This window comes from Coturnix japonica, chromosome 15 (genome assembly GCF_054131305.1).
Source record: "Coturnix japonica strain WE chromosome 15, WE-NBRP24, whole genome shotgun sequence".
In the NCBI taxonomy this organism is placed as follows: domain Eukaryota; kingdom Metazoa; phylum Chordata; class Aves; order Galliformes; family Phasianidae; genus Coturnix; species Coturnix japonica.
In genome coordinates this window covers 12476648-12498708 of record NC_140677.1, presented here as the reverse complement: position 1 = coordinate 12498708, position 22061 = coordinate 12476648, and the positions used below count along the sequence as shown (strand labels likewise).

The 22061-nt window shown below is 36.0% G+C and overlaps 1 protein-coding gene across 24 annotated transcripts in view; it reads left to right on the top strand.

Annotated features, from left to right (window-relative positions):
• The window catches only part of CACNA1D (calcium voltage-gated channel subunit alpha1 D), a 167501-nt gene that overhangs the window by 103769 nt on the left and 41671 nt on the right, over positions 1-22061 (top strand). For 20 of the 24 annotated variants that reach the window (XM_085516465.1, XM_015875173.3, XM_015875165.3 and 17 more), the window contains 14 exons: positions 5889-5976; positions 6538-6564; positions 9070-9230; positions 9837-10062; positions 10276-10483; positions 11210-11330; positions 12415-12529; positions 13248-13317; positions 13915-13984; positions 14856-15000; positions 15799-15928; positions 18297-18356; positions 20691-20797; positions 21873-21960. In XM_085516465.1, coding sequence (XP_085372591.1) covers positions 5889-5976; positions 6538-6564; positions 9070-9230; positions 9837-10062; positions 10276-10483; positions 11210-11330; positions 12415-12529; positions 13248-13317; positions 13915-13984; positions 14856-15000; positions 15799-15928; positions 18297-18356; positions 20691-20797; positions 21873-21960 — 1616 coding nt within the window. Of the gene's footprint in view, positions 1-5888; positions 5977-6537; positions 6565-9069; positions 9231-9836; positions 10063-10275; positions 10484-11209; positions 11331-12414; positions 12530-13247; positions 13318-13914; positions 13985-14855; positions 15001-15798; positions 15929-18296; positions 18357-18435; positions 18496-20690; positions 20798-21872; positions 21961-22061 lie in introns of all 24 variants that reach the window. The other 4 variants (XM_085516458.1, XM_085516452.1, XM_015875160.3 and 1 more) reach the window with 2 other exon arrangements.

Below are 22061 nucleotides of genomic sequence, written 5' to 3'. Positions count from 1 at the left end.
TTAAGTTCATACAAGTGCTTATTAGCAGAACAATCATGTCCGTTAATATATTGGTACTTGAAGTTATGGGAAAGAATTAAGAATTTTACAATAAGTTGAGAGTTTTTCTCTGACCTGTCCGTGTACAGCTCTCAGCCTGCACTCAGTCTACTCAGATTGAAAAACTTTGCTTTATTTGTGTTCTCTAAAAAATTAGTGCGTATAAGCTGTGTACCACTAAGAGTCATCATAAATACTTGATCAAGAAGGATGTGTTTATGTGTAGGTGCGTGCAGTATAGAAGCAATAACTTAAAAGCTTAAAGTATGCAGTCAAAACTCCAGTAGAAAAATAACCTTGTGCTAACAGAGAGGATGTTTTTGAGTTTCAAAGTGAGGAAATGACACTCTTGATCATTCTGATATTCAAGAATACTATTATATCAAATCTTTTCTACTAGAAGTTTTCATGTACAATTAGAAACTGGGAAATTATGGGGCACTTTTATCGAATGGTAAGAAGTATGATTGTCACTTACTTACAGTGTATTAGTGTATGTAGTAGTGTATAATGGAAATAGTAGTTTATTACCACAATAACTTTCTAGTGCATCTGACCAGAATCCCAACATAAAGAAGTTAGTTTTGTGATCTTGCAAAAACTAAAAGTTATCATTTGTTTCTTCATGTGAGAAGTTATAATTAATAGCAGTATGTTAATGTAATAACTTTATACAAGGTGTTTTGGTCTCTTAGCTGTGTTTGCATAGTAATAAATGAAAAGAGAACTTCTAGAGCTGTACTTAAATAAGAGCATGGATGCTGCTGGTATAATACTGAAAGTAAGATTAAATACCAAATTTCAATATAGATATTGATTTTAAGTAGCACCTTATTATTTGGTTGATACTCTAAAAAGTATATGTAAGGCAGTGTGTCACAAGTAGTTTGTTAAAGGCAACTCAGTACAACATCTTTTGTGTTAAAATAATTTGATTTTACTTTACTTCTTTTTTACTCTAGCACTGCTACCTTGTTCATGAAATCTATAGTCCTTCACAGAAGCTTAAATATTGACTGTTGAAGATAGGAGCAACAGTTTTATACTGCGCTGATTTATAAGTGAACATTATGGATAGAACATGACAGATAGAAATGAGTAGAGCATAGAGCAGAGCATATGCTGCAAAAGAACCCTTTGCTTAAGCATTCCTTAAACAATTTATAGATTATGTTGGTCTTTCATAAATCAGAAGTACTTGTTTGCTTAGTTGTTGGTTTTGAGAGAGCTTTTTAATCTAAATTGTTAACATACATATTCTGGGGTAATTTAAGAGCTGAAAGATTTCCAGCATAACAATAGGACAGGAGATGTAATTAATTAATTAAATCCCAAGAACTGCATTTCAGATGGTTGCTTCTATTTTAAATATAAAACATCAAAGCCAAGTTACTAACATGCGAAACACTAAAGAATACTTGAAGCCTCATTATCAGTGTTGTAAAACTACTGAATACTTTATGTGTTGTATCTTCAAAGCCCTAATACATTGCCTGTCAGCTGGTCCTAATACCCCTACAAAGCAAATGTTAGCAGTATTCCTTTGACTTCTGAGAAAAGTAGTTGAAGTGTAGATCTTTGTGAATGAATTTACTGTGGTGTCATCAATACAGATTTGCTCTTCAATGAATAATGTTTCCTTTGCAGGTGGTCCGCTTTTGTATATTTACAGGATATCTCTTTAGTCCCATCAGCTTGTTGTCTACTATTCTAGCAGTATAAAGTAGTATAAAGAGTATAAAGAGTATAAAGAAACCTGGCAGGCCTGCTGAGATTCCTGCTTCTGCAGCTCTGCTGGCATTGTAGATGTTGTTCTAAGAAGGAAAGAGAAGTAAGAGATCAGGGTGGCAAAGGCTTCAGTATACTGGGCCTTTAACTGTGGCTGAGATGTTGTGATTGGCTTCTGGCAAGATACTGTTCTTAACATCAATTTACCTCCACAGAGAAGGCACAGCACACACAATTATCTGGAGTGGTCTCTAAGTTGTACATTCCAGTCACATCACAAAAAATCATTTCTGGTTTGGCTGAGTCATAAAAAGTTCAAAAAAATGCTTTGCGCAAGCTCAGTGTTTTGTTTTACAGTGAACTATTGATCTGCAAGCATTCCTTTGGCACTGAGCAGGCTTGTGTACATGTGTGTTGAGTGGAAATTTCCAGCAAATAGTCTCCTAGCACTCTTCTGGGTTTTGCACATGTGCTTGAATACGGGGCTGGGGATTTCGTTTTTAGTACCAACTGCTGCAAGTTGTAAAGGAGAGAAAGTTTGCTCAGGCGCTCCACCTTATATTGTCTTGCATTCAGAAGTGTTCTGCTGCTCATCGTGTTGCATGGCAAGGTGTGATGAGAGAGCATGAGCTACCTAGTCACTTACTCCAGAGAAAGCTTTAGGGTTTGGAGTACCAGTATAATGATAAGCAACTTGTTTTGTGAGTGAGGTGAAATTTAGGTAGCTATCATCAGGTTAATAATATTGGGTAGACAAATTAGGTAATAAATTTACTTCAAATATACCAATGATTTCTTGCTTCGAAGAATGACCTTTGAAGCAAAAGAGAGGGATGGCCTGTAGTGTGGGTAGAAGAAGCCACAGTCCTAGACTGAGTGCCCCTGGACATTCAAGATTGCCACTGATGCTATGGTGATGGAAGATCACCATAATGCTCTTCCATGATGTCCAAGAGCTTTGGGTATGGGACACAGAAGGTCTCTCCCTGGCAGGAAGAGGTACAGATTTGAAAGGCTGTTAAATCAATAACTACTAGTTTCTTACATGATCCTTTAAAAGATATTCAGGTTCCTTTGCATTTTAAAAATTGTAACTAGAGTTATTTAGGTTCTAACACAAGTTATTTTTGTATGAAAACCACGTGTTTGTACTTTTTTTTTTCCTCACTGGTGGACGAGAATTCATTGCTGTGGAAAAGGGGGAAGCCTTTTAACTAGTAGAATTGTCACTGTGTCTCTAGGAAAAGACTAGGTAGTATATTTATATGAGCTAATAGTTTTCTACTCTGAGGCCAACAAAAAGAATTTCCCATTGACTTCAAAGGAATTCGAATTTAGCTCAAATTCCAAAAATCCCCAGAGGTGGGGGCTGTAGCTCTGATAAGCTTTTCTGTAGGCAATTTCAATTTGTTTTGTCTAATATTGCTTGTGCTGTATATACGGACACGTCTTTATTTTTTTGCGTTGCAACTGCTGCCATCTACTGTGTAAATGCTGGGATTACATGTACTTAACGCGAAGGGGTTACACTGGCTGACTTAATGGAAGAAAAGAAGAAAAGCAGACTTAGTTGCTTTGGCCGGTCTTCCAATAAACATGGTAAAACACGTTCGAGTTTGCAGTTGAGCTTTCTCTGCATTTGATGTGATAACATTTGAAAGCCCATATTCTATGCATTTTCTGTGCTACAGAAATATACATCTACAGCATGGAGACGTTGGTGCATGCAGTTCTGCTCTTCTAAGTGCATGTTTCTGATAGACTGGTGCTGCAGTGTTCTGCCTTCTTAGAGCATAGTTTTTAATCTGTTTTGATTTCAACTGAATTGACTTTGAATGTTTTTGTTTAAGTGCAGGCTTTCTTTCTTAAACATACCACATACAAAATACGCTTTGAATTCAGGTGTGAAAAATCCATGACAGTATGTCACAAGCTTTATAATTTATTGCAGGTTTAAGATAGCATGGCTATAATAGAATAATAACAGTATTTGGTGTTTTAATTCTACTTTTAATATGGAATCTAACAACAGCAAAAGAAACTTTACTGTATCTGCTCTTGTTATTGATAGTTTTCTGTAATATGTGCTTTCTTCATTTCCTCTCACCCACAATGGAGGCAGACAAGGGTCCTTGTGTGATACATACTTTTAGCTCTGTTCCCTTTTAATACTGGTGAATGTGTTGATTTGACATAATCACAGTGACAGCAGTTAGGAGTTCTGGTTTTAGTCCCATGTAAAATGAATTTTCTGGAGCAACTGATATCCTTGCTGTCATGAAACGATCACTATTGTGACTCAGACTGAGGCTTGAAAATCTGCTCCTTAACGGAATGTATAAGATTAAGTTGGGAATGGCTGGAACGTTATGGATTCATCTTCAGTGAATCAGCTTAGAATTATTTATGTACTCATACATAGTAAGATGGATTATTTCACTCTCCTTCCACTGTCATGTAAGCAAACCATTTCAAACTATCTGGAGTTTTTGAGGGCTGACAAAAAAAAAGAGCCCACAAAAATGAATGCTGGCAGTACCAAAATTAAATCTGCACTGTGTAAGCAGATACCTCACTACAGTGTCATGTGCAGCATCTTCCTGCCAGCCCCTCCATAAGCTGAACTTATAATGAGGTGCCTCACAGTCAGAGCAGCAGGAACCCCTTCTTTCAGATGTGCTTTCTGGACATAAAGTAGATTTAGGGAAATTTGTGATGAATTTTTGATTATTTGGTTGTTCTGATTTCCTTTGTGACCACTTCAAAGCGTTGGCATAACGAATTCAGAAAACCAATGTGCTAATTTGACAAAGAATTAGGACAATGTTGAAGTTTATGGATCTATGGAATTCTTAGCAGGCACAAGGAGAGCATTCTGCAAGGTTTGCTTTAGAATGGTGCCACCTTGTTTTGTGATCATAAGATTCTCTCCAGTAGCTGCTTTCTTCTCCTCATTGGTAAAATGTAATAGCTGATACTTTTGACCTAATTCCTCTGTCCTCAGGAAGGTATCAAGCTGCATGCTGTATGGGTTAGCTATACTGCCTAAAGCAAGCATTCTTTCCTCTAAAATAAGATATTATTTTATGCTTTTGGTTTTTTTTTTCTTTTCTTGCTGTTCTACAGTAATTTCTACCTTCTTTCTCTTTTTTCCTACTTTATATGGCGTTTCTACTATAAAAGCCAGTTTTAATAAAATAAAATAAATTTTTCTTGTTCCTGAGGTTTTCCTTCATTGCTTCCTTTGCATAGAAGTACTACTATTCCCCCATAGGAAGAACTGAGAACTTCGGTGGTTCATCCTTTCCTAATACTTATTCTACATTGGTAGAAGTAAATGGTGATGATGAACAATTGACAAGTGAGCTTTGTCTAACAAATCATTAGCTACAGTTGCTAACTCTGATCCCTCCTTGAGTTAGGATTGGACCAGGTGACCTCCAGAGGTCTTTTCCAACTTCAATTGCTCTTTGATCCACCACATGTGCAGTAATTAACTGGTGTAGTACAAATGTAACAGCCCCCGTTTTGCTAGCATCCCTTGCAGCACCCGTTCTGATATTCCCAGTGCTCCTTCCTGACTTCCTATATGATATTTGCAGGCACAGTTAATTTTTAATGTCTTGCCTTGATAATTTCATAATGGAATTAAAATCATAGAGTGGCCAGTATGATCAAAGTGCAAGTCCCTATTCTCAGAGGAACTGTAGCATTTCTTGGAATTAGCAATGTGTTAGCAAGAGTTCAACTGATAATCACCTCCAAAGTAGTAACAGGACGCTTAAAAGGTCACAGAATCTAGCACTGGTTTATTTATTAGTTACCGTTCCCTGTTCATAATTTTCTCTACGTTGCATTCTGTAGTACATTTATGCAGTTATGATGAATGACTGAAGCAAAACAAAAAGTTTTAATGCCCTTTGGTATTCTGTGTGCTTTCTTTTGCTATATGTGAAGGACTGATGAAGTGTCTGTTCAACTTCATCTGCTATTCCTCAGACCTTCTGAGCTCTCATTAAATCAGCAAAATATGGAGATATTCTTGTCATAGAGCAGGCGGCTAGATGCTGTGTAATGCCATGCTTGGCTGTCAATCTAAAACAATTGCTGTCTCCTAACAGCAAGCATGCCCACCAGTGAAACCGAGTCAGTGAACACAGAGAATGTGAGTGGAGAAGGAGAGAACCCAGCATGCTGTGGGAGCTTATGGTGAGTACAGTGCTGATAGTTTTGAAACATCCTTATACTGTGGTTCAGCCCTGTGGGCAGCTCAGCACCATGCAGCCATTGGCTTGTTCCCCCACAGTAGGATGGAGCAGCTGCTAGGAAGAAAATTAACTCTACCCTAACCAAAACAGGGACACCCCGTCACCTAATCTTCCAGTGGCATCATGTTTTCCTGTAAGCTTTTATTGAATGTAATTATGATCCAAAATGGAACAATATGAACAGCAAGGAAATTGTACACATAGAGGTGTTCGTTGTTTGCAAAGATTTTCCTGCGTACCCAGCATATTCTACATCATCAGATAATTAAAGTTTTTCCTTTGTTTAACTTAGAATATCTGTAAAACTTTTAGAATGGTATGACAGAAAATAAACAACAGATAGTAACATTTGAACATTCACAAAGCATTTTGGGGAGATTATTTTTATGTATATGTAATTCCGATGTATTGATTTGAAAAATTCCATATCCTTCCAAAGAGAGTGAACTTGTGTTAGCTAATTTTTCTGCACTCTTAACACTTCATTTTTCTTTTCTTTTAGTCAAACCATCTCAAAATCCAAGTTCAGGTCAGTATTTTCCTGTCTTTTAAAATAACTTTACTTTTTCTTGGTACATTTTGAACACTATTATGGTCTAATATGTTCATTTTTTATTTATTGTACTTTAAGTTTTACTATTTGAAAATACCAAATCTTGATCTAATTTTCAGTCTTCTGGCCTTAGTCTTACTCCAAACTCAGGGTTGTTGTTCTGCAATGGAATTACACTGTATCTCAGGGCAAAATAACTCAGGACACAATTTGTCAAGAGTATTTGTTTGACTGTGAACTGTTTTGCTTTTGGATAAAAGTAGAAAATACTTCTTATCATATGCCTTACCAGCTATGCCACAAGTGAAAACTGAAGTTAGTCTTTGGAAATATATTTCTGATGAGTCACATGGGTACTTGGTTAAGAGTATTAAATCCTAGAAAGATATAGCAGTTATCTGCCAGTTTATATCAACCGAAAAAATATTCTAGGACATATATATGTATATAGGTAAGCGTGATCTATTTGTAATCTTCCAAGTCAATTTGAGATGTCTTGAAACTCGAGCTGCTGCTTTTCTATTCTAGTAGTGAAGGAAAGGTTTCCTGTACAGATGTTAGTGCCCACAATTACAGAAGAATTTATCTTGAGCATCAATCTTTATATCTCTGTGAGCTGACTAGTGAAAACATGAAGTATTCTAAATTCAAAGAAATAATAATTACATATGTAGTTTGAGCAAGAGAGTACAGTTTAAAAAGTGTCATGTTATTCTGAATCACCACAGATAAAAAAATAATCTGAAAATGAAGGTTGCTAGTTTTACACAGATCTACTAGCAATATTGAAAATGCAAATGGATTGCAGATTACCAAGCTAAACTTCATAGGCTGTGGTGACTGACTTGATGCTGGATTTCCCATTTCAAGTTGAACTCAGGTTTGTGTCTGGGACCTAAAGGACAACCTAATCATGAGTACTTGAGCCATTGGAAGTGATATTGGGAACATATTTGTGAGAATAATGGTTTACTCATGAATAATTATGAAGAAAAAGTAATAAATTATTTAATGGGAACATAAACACTGAGTAATTTGGTTTGTTGTAATAAACTGTATCAATTATAAGGGTCCTTTGTGGTTTGAATACTTATTCAACTGCTTTATTTTGTGGAAAATGCTTCGTAAGTTCATAAAACAGTATTATGTCATTGCAAATTTATGAAAATTATTTTTTTCTTCAAAATTAAAGGCTACGTTTCATTCTTCCCCCAAAATGATGTTAGTGTTTTATAATTGGGAGGGATGATTACTAAAAATAGAAAACTATTGAGAGAAATCAATGTTTTCTGATTTTCCCAAGTATTCCCAAGTCTTTTTGTCACAGCAAGCCATGTACTTATTATTTCTACTTATTTCTTTAGATATTTCAAGCTAATGAAGGTAGAACATTGAAGTTATTCTTGAAGTTATTTTTGAATTTTTGCTGCATTTCTTTTTTTCTTCTTTTAAATACAGTGATATCGTTCAAGCACTTGTACATTTATGTGTCACTGCACACTTTTCAGAAGCATTTTCGTATGTGTACCATTTAGCTGGAGCATTTTGTCACTGATTCCACAGGCCCTGGCTAAGAAAAATCCCATTGGTTTTAGGGAGTGATAACTCATAGGCTTGTTTGAGTAGAGAGATCCAAACAATATTATCTTTATCACACTGGCTTAAAAGATAGAGTGTTCTGTAAGTCTAAGAAAAGCTGTTTTACCTACCTGATAAGTGAGCACTTCCATTGCTGGCTGTGCACCAAGGACTCTTGAGCCAAGAACTGACATGATAAGAGTGTTCTTGAGTGCAGTGTCAGTTCAGGTCAGGGCAGGGTATTTTTCCTTTAAAGAGTTAGAATACTGCAAAGGTCTGGAATATCTTCGTACCAATCAAAACGTATTTATTTCCAGTGCTACCAGTTTAAGGTGTGCAGAGAAAATGTAGATGTCTGAATGCGTTGACAGCTCAGATGTTTGTATGGTGGCATTGTTGTATTGTAGATTCTGTTTACTGGGAGAGATCTAAAGCATTTCTAACTTTACATATAGTCAATAATCTGCTAATTCAGGCACTGGAAGTGAAACCAATATACCTAGTTTTTTATAACAATTTTCAAATGCTGTTTAGTGTCATTTTTATTCCTGTCTGAGTAGTTTAAAGCCTGCATTTTAAGACTAAATGTAATCTCAATTCTATTTCTTCTGCTTTGTGGTCTTTTCTTTACTGCTATCAATTTCATGGGGCCTAGGAAGGCAGGTTACTTGATTGCCTTGTTACTCAGTGAAGTATTGAATCCATTTCACTCCCAAAGTTGTGGTTTACTTCTAAAAACACTCAACAAAATCTAACTTAGTCTACTCATTAATTTACACAAATAACATGTTTTTATGTCAATGCATCTATTCACGTGTGTGCTTGCCCTATGCTTCTTCAGAGATGAAACCCTCTTCAAGTTGACATGCATTTTCAAAAATTTACTTTTATTTGAACTTGCAGCCGACGCTGGCGTCGCTGGAATCGATTTAATCGAAGAAAATGTAGAGCTGCAGTAAAATCTGTCACATTTTATTGGCTTGTTATTGTCTTGGTCTTTCTGAACACATTAACTATCTCATCGGAACATTATAACCAACCTGACTGGCTGACCCAGATCCAAGGTACAGACAAAAATTATTTGTCCTGTTTGTAACTTTGGATAATTACATTCTGTATATCTTTCATACTTTGCCATTTTGTTTGTTGCTGTCCCGAAGATATTCAGCCCACCCAAAAGGCAATACAAGAAATGATTTACTGTATTAGATTTTCACTTCCATAACATAGCTTAATTGCATACCAGCAAAGAAATGGACAATGCTAAATTTCAAATTCCTGTACTTTTGTTTTTAAATCATGCTTGAGAGGTGAGGAAGAAAATGGTAATTGGCAGAGCACACTATGGGCTTCACTGTTCAATTTTAGGCATGGACTCAAGTTCTGAATTGAGCAGCTGCGAACTGCTCAACGTGCTGGAAAAACAAATACTACTTAGATGGCAGGAAGGTGGGCATCCTTGTGTAACTCATGTCACATAAAGCAACAAATACTGTCCAAAGTAATAGATAAGTAAATAAATGAAATTAATAAAATCATTCATTTCTTTCTTCTTAAGGAATTGGCCTTACAGAAAGTGTAGTATTAAGATGTTAAAATGAAAATGGAAGCTATGGGAGAATTCAGAAATGTCATGGGTTTTTTTTTGTTTTTTTAATATTTTGTTCCAGATATCGCAAATAAAGTTCTTCTGGCTTTGTTCACCTGTGAAATGTTAGTAAAGATGTACAGCTTGGGTCTACAGGCTTATTTTGTTTCTCTTTTTAACCGCTTTGATTGCTTCGTTGTTTGTGGTGGCATTGTTGAAACCATTTTGGTGGAGTTGGAAATTATGTCACCCCTTGGAATTTCAGTGTTTCGCTGTGTTCGTCTCCTGCGTATTTTTAAAGTAACAAGGTAAGATTAACTAATACTGCTAACTTTAGGGATAGCTGAAGGGTGATCAGCAATTCTTTTGTAATACTTCATCATGCACTGCTCTTTTACTGTTCTTTTGGTTGTTGTTTTGTTTCTTTTTGGTTGGTTGGTTTTGTTATGTTTTTCTTTTTTTTCTTTTTTTTTTTTTTTTTTTTTTTCGGTGTGTGTTAACACACGCATTTTAATTTATAGGCACTGGGCATCCCTGAGCAACTTGGTAGCATCCTTGTTAAACTCAATGAAGTCCATTGCTTCACTGTTGCTTCTGCTTTTCCTCTTCATCATAATCTTCTCGTTGCTTGGAATGCAGCTGTTTGGAGGCAAATTTAATTTTGATGAAACTCAAACAAAACGGAGCACCTTCGATAATTTTCCACAAGCTCTTTTAACTGTATTCCAGGTAACTGTCTTTCATCCCCTATGAAACATTTTATCTTTGATGATCAGCAGAACTGTTTAAGTGATCATGTTGCCTGAAAGCAAAACCATGAATACTATTTATTCAGTTTAATTCAAGTAGCATTCTGCTCATTAAATTCAGTACTCTGGTAATTCTGCACCATTTGTACCATTTGTTTCATGTCTTATTTGATCTATGCAACATAGCTGTCATATTACTTCACAAAATTAAATCTGTTTTGTCCATCAAATTTACACTTAGAAAAAGAGGTGACATGTTGTCTTCTTTTTATTAATTTATTTCCTTTGACTTCATTAACTATTTAAAAATTCAGCTTTTCCCTATGGAAAATTTGCATTGTTGGAGGGCATATTTGCATATGGGTTTATATTGCATACTCTGATATAGGAATAAGTTTAAAGAGACACTACCAGGCTTATTTCATTTTTAAAGATTAGAGATCAGGCTTATCAGTTCCATCTTTCTAACCATTTCCATGTTCAGCTTTGCAGATGTTGCACATTACCACAGTGTTTGGTTTCAGACATTGTAGGTGAATGTTTAAGGCAGGCACTGTAAGACTCAACTCTGTATCTGATTCCTATCTCCTCTCTAGTAGTTTTTATACACAGAAGGTTAGCTTTATTGTGTATTTTGAACAGAGGAAACATAGTCCTCTATTGCTCCTTTTGATATTGTGTTATTAACAATATCTCTGCTTCTCAGATTCTAACAGGTGAAGATTGGAATGCTGTTATGTATGATGGCATAATGGCGTATGGTGGCCCATCTTCATCAGGCATGATAGTCTGCATATATTTCATTATCCTCTTCATCTGTGGTAACTGTATCCTTTGTGCTTCATGGAAACATCTCCAAATAGAACCATGTGCCAGGGTGTAACCACGCCAGGAGCACAGGCACATTTTCTTTAGAAGGGAGTAAGTTGCAAAGGACGTGCATGCTCATTCTGCACATGCTCAGTCCTTTAAATTGACTTCACAGAGTAATTCTCTTTTTTACATTCCCTGATGAATGAGATTCCAGGGACCTCTAAGTACATCTCCAACCACCACAGTGGCAGGAACAAAAAATATATAAAAAAATCATTTTCCCTTCAGTGGGAAAACAACCTTATTCAACCTGCTTGTCTCTATTTGACATCTCTCCTCTCAAAACGCGTGGATGTAGTTTGATCTCTATGACAGTAATTTCCTGTTTGTCCTTTTGATACTCTGTATAGATCTGTTAGGTCTGACACACACTGACAATGGAGCCAGTGATCCACTGTATACTGCAAGGACCAGATGAGAGGAATTGACAAAGGAGAAATGTTGAGTCAGTTAGGATTAAGTCTTCTGAATCATTCCCCTTCCCTGTCTACAGTATGCTGGAAATAATCCCATACAGCAACAGAAACTAGTGTCTTTCTAAATTCTTAAAAGGTCATGAGGTAATAAAAGGGCAAATACATTCTATTTTCTGTATTACACTGTACTTATAGCAGTATTTGTGTGTAATTGATGTGACTGAAGTCTAAAATTTGATATAGTTTTCATAGACAGAGAAGACAGAGCATTACAGAAATAAATTTTTAAAAATGCCTGAACGTTCCTGACTTTCAAAAGACAATATTTTTTATTTGAAACATGGTCAGGCTAACATGAAGTTAAGTTTCATTTTATGTAATAACAAACAAACAGCAAGTATTCCATTATTTTAAAATCAGTGTTCCTGCTGGATCATGGCTGGTTTTACACCGATTATTATTCCAGTCTGAGTGTTATTTCCAGTAAATTCCAATGTCACCCATCTCTACACTTAAGGTTGGGAACATGGGATTTATCTCTCTCACACTGTCAGTGTTTATACTGATAGTAAACTAAACAAAGTGTGGTAAGGCATAATGTCCTTAAAATGATTTGAAATAGATATCTTGCTAAATGTCTTCTTGGCCATTGCTGTGGATAACTTGGCAGATGCTGAAAGTCTAAATACAGCTCAGAAAGAAGAAGCAGAAGAAAAGGAAAGGAAAAAGAATGCAAGGTAAATGACTCATACATGATGAATGAGCAGGAGAAGGGAGGAGGAGAGAAATGAGTTCTTTCTTGTAATACTTTCTTGCATAAATGCCCTCACTATTTGCAAAATTTATTGGACTTGGGAAACAAAGGGCAGAATTTACCTTGACATTAAAGTAAGACCAAGTAAGAGTGATTTTAGATAAAAGTTGGCTAGTGACTGGGAAAATAGAATGATCTAAGGAGAGAACGATAAGCCAACTGATGTTTAAACATCACAATGGTAAGGATTTATTGTACAATTAGAACAGGAATGTATCTGTTCTTGCCAGTGAAAAAGACCATTTGGAATCTGTTCTGTAAGCCTTATACAGGCAAGAAGAAGACCTTTCCTCAAGATAAGTGCTGCCCATTGAAGTTAGTGCATGTTATTTGAGTCTAAGGGCACGTTTTATCCATCTAGAAAGAAGTAATCATCATGCATCAAATTTTTTAGAGATTAACTTCTGCAGTTAAATTCAAAATAGTAATGTTTGAAATGGATCAACTGTGTTCAAAGGCGGTAGATTTTATAACTTTGGTGACTGCTTCTTTGCAAATCACTTTAAATATCACTTAAATTTTTTACTGTAATTTTTTATGTATACGCAACTTTTAAAAGTATGCTTGTAATTCATTCTAAATCTCCCGTCTTTACGTGATTTGCATTGTAATTGTTTTTTTTGCTTGTTTGTATTTTCTAGAAAAGAGAGTCTGGAAAATAAAAAAAGTGAGAAGTCAGAAGGTGACCAAAAGAAGCCCAAGGATAGTAAGGTGTTTATTTTTTTATATTAAAAAAATATATATTAAAATTTATGTTTAAAAATATATATATTTTTTAAAATCTGTTTAAAAAAAGAATTACTTTGCAGGCCTGCTATTCTTTATGTGATTTTTTTCATGGAGTCATCATCAGTACACTTTTCCAGGGAAGGAAAACAGTTCTAATTCTTAGCATCTTTGCGGAATCTGTTAGCCCAGAAAATCCTTTTGATTTTAAAATCCAAAGAAGGGAAGGTCAAATTAGGATCTCTGAATGTGTTTTGCCTGTTAAATCCAGTGGAAGAAATTAGATGAATTCTTATTTGAATTTTCAACCATTATTAGTAATTTTTACCAAACCTGTTGGTCATCTTGTGATTGTAACGTGTACAGCTAAAAGAATACAGATATTATAGAAAACAACATATTTTAAATATATATTAAAATGTCAATTATTCTCCCTTCTCAGGTTTACCCTGTCTTAAAAAGTCAGACTAGATATGGGCATGACTTTCTTGACTTCGGAGTCTTACTTGTTCTGCCTTCTGTTAAACTTTGCTGTATGCAAAGCTCTACTGAAAACTATTTTCTCCTATTTAATGGCCATAGGTGACAATTGCTGAATATGGAGAAGGAGAGGATGAAGATAAAGATCCCTATCCACCCTGTGATGTACCAGGTATGTGAATACCAGTCCAAAGACGAAAACATTTAAATTTACTAGCTAAAATATCATAAACCGCTCTCTCTGAACACTGAATCAGTTCCTTTGAAATCAATGAAGTTGTACTCTGTTATCACCTCTGAATCACCACTTTTGATCAGCTGGCTATGCTATGTTTGCAAACATGGCTTACTCACTTGGCTGCCAGAGCACACAGCTGGCTCATTTTGAGCCTGTGGTCACCTACTACCCCCACATACCTTTCTGCAGTGCTGCTCTCCAACCATTCATCTCCCACACTCTACTATTTCAAGTGTAGAACTTGGCGCTTACCTCTCTTGAATTTCATGCTATTTGCTGATTGGCTAATGCTCTAGTTTATCTCAATCCCTCTGCAAGACCTCTTGTCCTACCGAAGAATCAACACCTCCTCCCAGATTAGTATCATTAGTGAACTTTCTAAGGATGCTTTCCAGTCCTGCATCCAGATCACTGATGAAAGTGTTGAACAGTACTGGCCCTGGAATTGACCCCTGGGCAACATTGCTAGTGACCCGCTGCAAGCCATAGCCTTATTCACTTTGATCCTTCTTGTAGACAACAACCTATATATAACACTATTCAGGGATCTCCCCAGACTGCCAAGACCCTTGGTAAAGTATTGAGAGGGATACAGCTATAACATCTGTGAACTCCTTCATTACTCTGTGGTGAAACCTGTTTGCCCTCACAGACTTCTGAACATTCATAGACTCATTCACATTTTTTTTAAAGATGTTTAAAGCTGTGGTATATAATTTTGTGATATAAAGCTATGTAAATATATTTTTTTATACTGGTATGAAAAAAAAAATCCTTTTTAGTAAAATAAATGTTTAATTTATAGTAGGTGAAGATGAAGAAGATGAGGAGGATGAACCTGAGGTACCAGCAGGCCCACGTCCCCGTAGAATATCAGAACTAAATATGAAGGAGAAGATAACACCAATCCCTGAAGGGAGTGCCTTCTTCATTTTCAGCAGCACCAATCCGTAAATATCATCCTGAAATATTCTCCTTTTGCTCCTCCAGTGGTGAAGGAGTAGGTCTCCTAGCACTGAGTGTAGGGATAGAACAGCAGTATCTGCAGCAGGATAGGAATTGATTTCTAAGTGACTTGATAAATAAAAATAATTTGTTAAATACATTAATTTGCCTTCCACTTTCAAAGATGATTTTGTAATTATAAATAAAGTATTTTGTAAGTATTGACTATGAGGCCTGCATAGGTCTGAAAAATACCTTTTAATGTCTACTAGCCAGCTTTTCTGTTAGTCACTGGGTATAAAGGTATATAAGGTATGAGGATTTTGGCATGAGATAGGATTCATAGAAACCATGGGAAGAATGGCATGTTTTTATAGCAGTGAGGGTGAGGAATGAGGAAAAAACACATCTCAGCAAATTAATAATTTAATCAACTTTAAGAGTCAAATAACAGTTGGGATCTGAATAACCTTAATATCTGGCATTTGACATGGATATCTATCTACATACACAGAGGCATAAACACTGAAATTTATCATGGCATTCATAATCTGGGAAATTTTCTCCCATATTCTTTTGATAAGAGCACCTTCACAACTGGGGGACTGGATTTTGAATTTATTTAAGTTTTTATTTAAGTTTTTACATAAGAGAGCAATAGCTTCAGCGTTTACACCGTGTTTTAGCTACTGATGGCTTCCCAGATCTGTCATTTCTGGCACAGTAATAGAAAACATGTTGTATATTAGCCATCTGCTGAATTCTGTTTGCACATGTGGCATATTTTTGTATCTTTTCTGCAGAATTCGAGTGGGATGCCACAGGCTCATCAATCACCACATCTTTACCAATCTCATCCTTGTCTTCATCATGCTGAGCAGTGTTTCCCTAGCAGCAGAAGATCCAATTCGCAGCCACTCTTTTCGAAATAATGTAAGCCTATCAATTTTGTGTCTGGAGATAAATATATCCTCATAGAATAATAAACCTCTGGTACTATTGCCTCGTTTTTAATTTTCAAGTGAAGAAATGTTTCTTTTCCAAGTCAAACATTTGCACTTCATTTTGTTGTAATAAACATAAATCTTTCAAAGACAAGTAGGTTTATTGATGGAGCATCATAGGTAGTACAACTGTTTTGCATGAGGGGTGGAGAAAGCTTCTCAAGTTATTGTGAATTGTGCATGCTTCTGGTTAGATATGAAATAGCTGATATGATTGAACTGGTTTGTGGGGATTTGGAAAGAATTGTGAGATCTCTCCTGTCTTACATATATGTTGATTTGCAGGCTAGCCATGGAGTTAGAAGAAATTCTTCCACCTCTTACTAGAAGAATGGGCCTAGTGTGTCAGTAGATGTCAGTAGATGTTCCAGTACTAAAGCTACCAGAGCAATTACTTGGGAAATGCAGCTTTTGTTCAGTGTTTCCTTGTAGGAAAAAGAAAAGAAAAAAGGAAAAAAAGCTTGAAAATTGAACTCAGAATGTCAAAAAACAAACCAACAACCCAAACCATCAGGGCATCAATAGGAAGACCTTCCAAAATCAATCAAAAAATGAATAAATGAATAATAAAAAGTCTAATCTTAGTTTCAGAGTTTTTGACAATCTAAAATGTGATTTTTAAAGGTTTGGGAATGGCCACAACATGACAGTGGGCTAAGTGCTAACCTTCTGTTTCTGAGGAATTAATTCTGTTTAAGAGTCTTTCAGTAGTTTTGACACAAATCTCTAAACTGCCCCAGGTGTTGTGCTTGCATTTGCACTGCAGTTGCACTGCAGCACAAACTAGGTTCCTTTTAGATGAAGCTAAAGCAAGAATTACACCCCAGCACACAAAGTCAAGGCAAAAACTTTTGATTTGTCAAGCATTGGGTTCTAGCTTCTGAAGGCTGAAACTGCAGTCTTACAGAACTAAAGGACTAAGAGATGTCTTTCAACATCTAATGGGACTTGTGTTCATGTAATGAGGAGGGTAAACACTTATAGAGGAAAAATGAAAATATGGTTGTCAATACTGTTTCAGTTCAGTAGCATGGCTTTCTGGTGAGTGTTAGTTCATGTTCTCTTTTCTGCAAATATGATTGCTTCTACTCAGTCCTGTGCTTTTTATGATGGCTATCCCATGTTGGCTTGTTAATGAAGATCATGTTGTTTGTAGCTGTGCTAGCATGGTAAAATTCCAGGATAAAAGACAGCACATTGGATCAAGTCACACTGCCAAACATGGGAGCTGACCATCCTGATGAGTCTAAGGTTAGGTGTGTCTGATAAAATTCATGACAGTAAAAGCATGAAAACACAAGTTTAACAAGCAAGAATTGCTTTAAATACATTATTTAATTCTAGAACAAATTCCTTTCTGACTAATTTTTGTTGAACAGATTTCTTGTATGACTCTTCTTTCAGTCACAGCAAGCGATGGAGGGATGTGATCGTCAGTAGAACATGGGAAGAAAAAGATTTCTTTTGGTCTTACAGGAATATGTCCAGTGTGTGTTGTCTCTTTATTTTATTTCTCCTACCCATTTTCTTAGCTGTTGCACCACAGGAAACATGCCTCTGTGCTCACCTGTTTTCTAGGTTAACTGCTGAATCCTTGAAACTGAACTAACACAGTGCTGCAGTGTACGTCTGTGACTAAATTTGTTGCTAGCAATACTTCCACCTTGAAAGGGTGAAATCCCAGTTCCATTGAAATTTATATGCACTATTCCTATTGACAACTGCAAAATCAATATCACAACTATGATATTTTTAAATTTTGCATGTCACTAAATTACTGGTGTGTGTTCTAAATTTCCAGCAAATAAAGAACTGCTGTGTCTTCCAAGTTAAAAAAAAAAAAAAGGATAATAAAAAGCTGCAGTGCTGATTTTATTTAGTTCAGTTATTCATTAATGTGCTTTGACGTATTCTAACTCAGTCTGTATGGGAACAACAACATCCAAATGACTTACTAATAACAAACATTTACTACTACTAAACATTTCTTGTATAAGATTATGTATGTCTGTGAAAGTCTGAAGCGGATACCTGTGAAAGCCAATAGGGAAAGGTCTGAAAGATCTGAAAGTCTCACTGGGTCTGAGTGGTAAAATCTCACATCTAAATGTGTTGGCATGTGCTAATTTGTTAAGTAAATATAAACTGTTGCTCAATAGCTGGAATATTAAACTACGTTGACTTAATTCCCCATCTACCTGTTTCTATAATTTCAGGTGTTGTTGTACATGTGGTATAAACTGTAAAAACTTATTAATAGTTGAATTTCTTACTGTGGCACGTATTATACCTTGCAGATACTTGGTTACTTTGACTATGCTTTCACAGCCATCTTTACTGTTGAAATCCTGTTAAAGGTAATGCATTGTTATTGATCCTTGTTAGCTCAAAACCAGCTTTAGCAATAATGTTTGTAACTTTTTGTTTACCTTCCAGATCCTAGGGTATGCAGATTATGTCTTCACTAGTATGTTTACATTTGAGATCATTTTGAAGGTAACAGGTTTTCAAAGGAAGTTTGTTTAAAAGGATTTTCCTTGTGTGTCACCTGCCAAGAAAAGGCACTTGAAGTGTTCTTCGCCTTTTCTCTAAGCGATCAAAGCTAAACTTTTTTTCAACCAGAGGAATTTTTTATTTGACAATTTCTCATAGTTTTGATTGGTTATTTTTTACCATTGGATGCATGTAGAAGATGATTTTTTTATCATTACATCAATTTAGTAATTCATTTTTTTACCCTTTTAAAACTTACAGTTGTCAGAAAAGGGAAAAATAATTCACTGCGCATGAGCTTTTCCTTCTCCCTGCTCTGGCATTTCCAAAAGAGTTGATCAGTCTTGTAAGGAGGGAGCATGTAATTTCTCATTTCTCTTGCTGAGCTATACTCACAGAGCTAAAATAGATAACTATTTTCTTGCAATAGGACTTGCAAGATATCTTGCATTTAGCTATCTATACAGTAAGATACTTTTCATTTATCTTATCTTGGGCATACATTTAAATACGCAGAAAGGCATAAATATGCTTGCTTAAATGTATTACCCATGCATGAGTTCAAAAATGGCATTTTAATGTACAGTTTGTGTACTGATTATTAAGATTATCCATTGGGGTTACTCAGAACATATGTATATATATGGAGCTTACTCTGGCAAAGAAGCTCTGTAACTGAGGGTTGGTTTCATGTGTAGGAAACAGTTGGACAAAATAATTCTTATTTATTTATTTTTAATTTGATTAACATTTTTTTTTCTCCAGAAATTTACTTATGATTCTTAAAAGTTAAATCAGTGCATATTCAGTGTAAGTTTTTTGTTGAGTAACCCTGATTTATACACTGGTACACTAAGAATCTGTACATAAACTTTGCATTTCTAGTTGAGGATTAAACTTAACAAAATCTCTTCTCCCAGCTTTTGCTCATATTGCTGTGCATACTCTTCACTGTGCAACTTGAGTAATACTAATTGATGCAATATTTGGGCTGTTTACAAGATAAGCCGTATTGTAAGTAGTAGACTGTTTTTATGCTTGCAAATATTCTCAGACTTCAATTTAATCCCTTCTCATTTTCATCAGTGAGCAGCTTGCTAAAAATTGATTGGTTTTGTATTTGTTATTAAAAGAAAATATAAGTCCTGACTTTTCACATCAAGAGAAAGGCCAAACTAAAGGAAAGAAAGAAATGAGAAAGAAACACTGAAAAGTCTTGTAGCATTCAATCAAAGTAATTCCAAACTCTGAATTTGAGAAGCCATACTAAATATGTTAGCACCATTGGTACAGCAGAAGAGTTGGTCGACCAACTACATGCTCTGAGCAGCAGGTTGTACAGCTCCTGTAGTTCCAGCTGTATCTCTGTACAGACAGAGGAATTACAAAGCATGGCATAAACAAACATAACTAGATATGCTAAGAAAATAAACAGTCTCAGTGACTGCAAAAGATTTTGACATTAAGTTATTCAAGGGAAGTAGGAAGCACTAGAGCATGAACTACTGAAATCTGGCATCATTAAGTAATAAAAAGAAACAAGAAGCCTCATCACAGAAAAGCGTGTTAATACTCCTGACTGCATTAACTGCAGGAAACTCTGCCTGGCAGTGTACTCACATGTATTTATGAAGGAAAATAAATGGTACCATAAAAAAAAGTCAGTGGACAGTCAGAAAATGGCACGTTCATACACAATGCCAGCTTTACTAACTTGTCTCGGACACTGGCTTTGCTTGCTTCGGGCTGGGGCCCTCCTTGTTTCCCCTGTTGCTTTCTGTGCTATGCTTTTCACAGTTCTCAAGACAATAGGAACAATGAGGAGTCATAATCCAGACCTTACAGTGTAGTAAGCATGGAAGGTTTGTGGTGCTTGTAGTCATTTTTCTATCAAAGCCCAGCCACTCCAGTGAAATCCACTCAGCCTAATCAGTTACATAAAAATACAACATTTGTTGGCAGCAGAAGCAACTGACACATTTGCTCATGTTTCCTGAGCAGAATTTTTGTGATTAAAATGAACGTTCCTTAACATATGTAGTATTTTTTTTTTATTTTTTATTTTTAAATTTCAGTTGTTTTTAGAAGGTGATGCTATTGTGCGCATTCACACTCTAGGCAAGTGACTTGTAAACAGCCTAAATGTCAGTGTGAATAGATTGAGATAGAGATTAAACATGTAACAATTCTGTTTTTAGATGACAGCTTTTGGAGCATTCCTTCATAAAGGGTCCTTCTGCAGAAATTACTTTAATTTGCTGGATTTGCTGGTTGTGGGTGTTTCTCTGGTATCATTTGGTATTCAGTAAGTATTACAATGTGAACAATTTATTTTTGCTCTGGGGTTCTCTACTGAAATCAGTCTTGCAGCTCCTTTTGTTCTGCCATTGTGTGTGGGTGTAGTCAGGGCTGGGAACAGGACGAGGTAGTGCTTTATATGGAGAGTTGTAATTCAATACCAATAGAGACTGGAAGCAAATCACTGCTTCCCACTATTGCCAAGAGAACAAGGAGGAACACCACAGCACTCTGTTGTGTAGCAATGAATTCCTGGAGCTTCTGGAGGTTTATATGCCCTCCTTTGTTTTATTGCCACATATGCAGCCTAATTCTATGAGCTTGTTCTTGTGGCATTGTCCTACTGGGATACATAACCTGACAGGATTTGAAAGGGTGAGAAGTTGCAGATTAATCAGGGCTGTAAGTGGTACCGAGAGATGTTTTGCTTCCTTTGGATCAGGCAGAACATAATAACAGTCAGAAGGTGCTTATTGATTCTCTAAGCGAGCAGCTGTGCCATGTTTAAATCATCCGTGAATCCTTTACTGACCTAGAAATGAGCAAAGGCTTGCTGTCAGTTAGTCTCCTCCCAGTCTGTGTTCTGCTTGTGCTACACTACTTATGTGAGATTTTAGTTTTATGATGTGTTCTTCAATGGGCTGTCTGCTGTTATAGCTGCTGAAAGCAAATGTGATTCCATTAAGACCCTTTCAAATCCAGTTGGTTGGAAATGAAGGTATTCATTGACTTGCCGGACTTGCACAAGAGTTTTGAGTCAGGTGTCAGCATTCAAAAAAGAATTTACTCTGGGAAGTAATTTGCTCCTGACCAGCCTTAATTGTGTTTGTGTCAGATGAGCCTCGGAGCTGCTGATTCCCAAGTTGATGCAGAAATCAAAATGATTCTTACAGTATTTATGACATTGTTATTATTTTCCAGTATTGACAAGAGATCAGTGAAGGAGTGCTTCAAAAAATCTTGTATACAATGTCATGATGCTTTATTTGAATTTTCATGTAAAAGGAAGTTGTGAGAATGCTGTTGTTCTTAGAAATAAAATCAATTACCTTAAAAGTAACAAGCTTTTATTTTTTCCCCAGGTCAAGTGCTATCTCAGTTGTGAAGATCCTCAGAGTTTTGAGAGTCTTGAGGCCCCTGAGGGCTATAAACAGAGCAAAAGGACTGAAGGTTTAAATTTTTATCTTTTTAAAGTTACATTTCTGTTGACCTGATTCCTCAATTCTGCTTCAGCTTAAAAAGTCTAACATAATAAAAAATTTCTGGAGGTC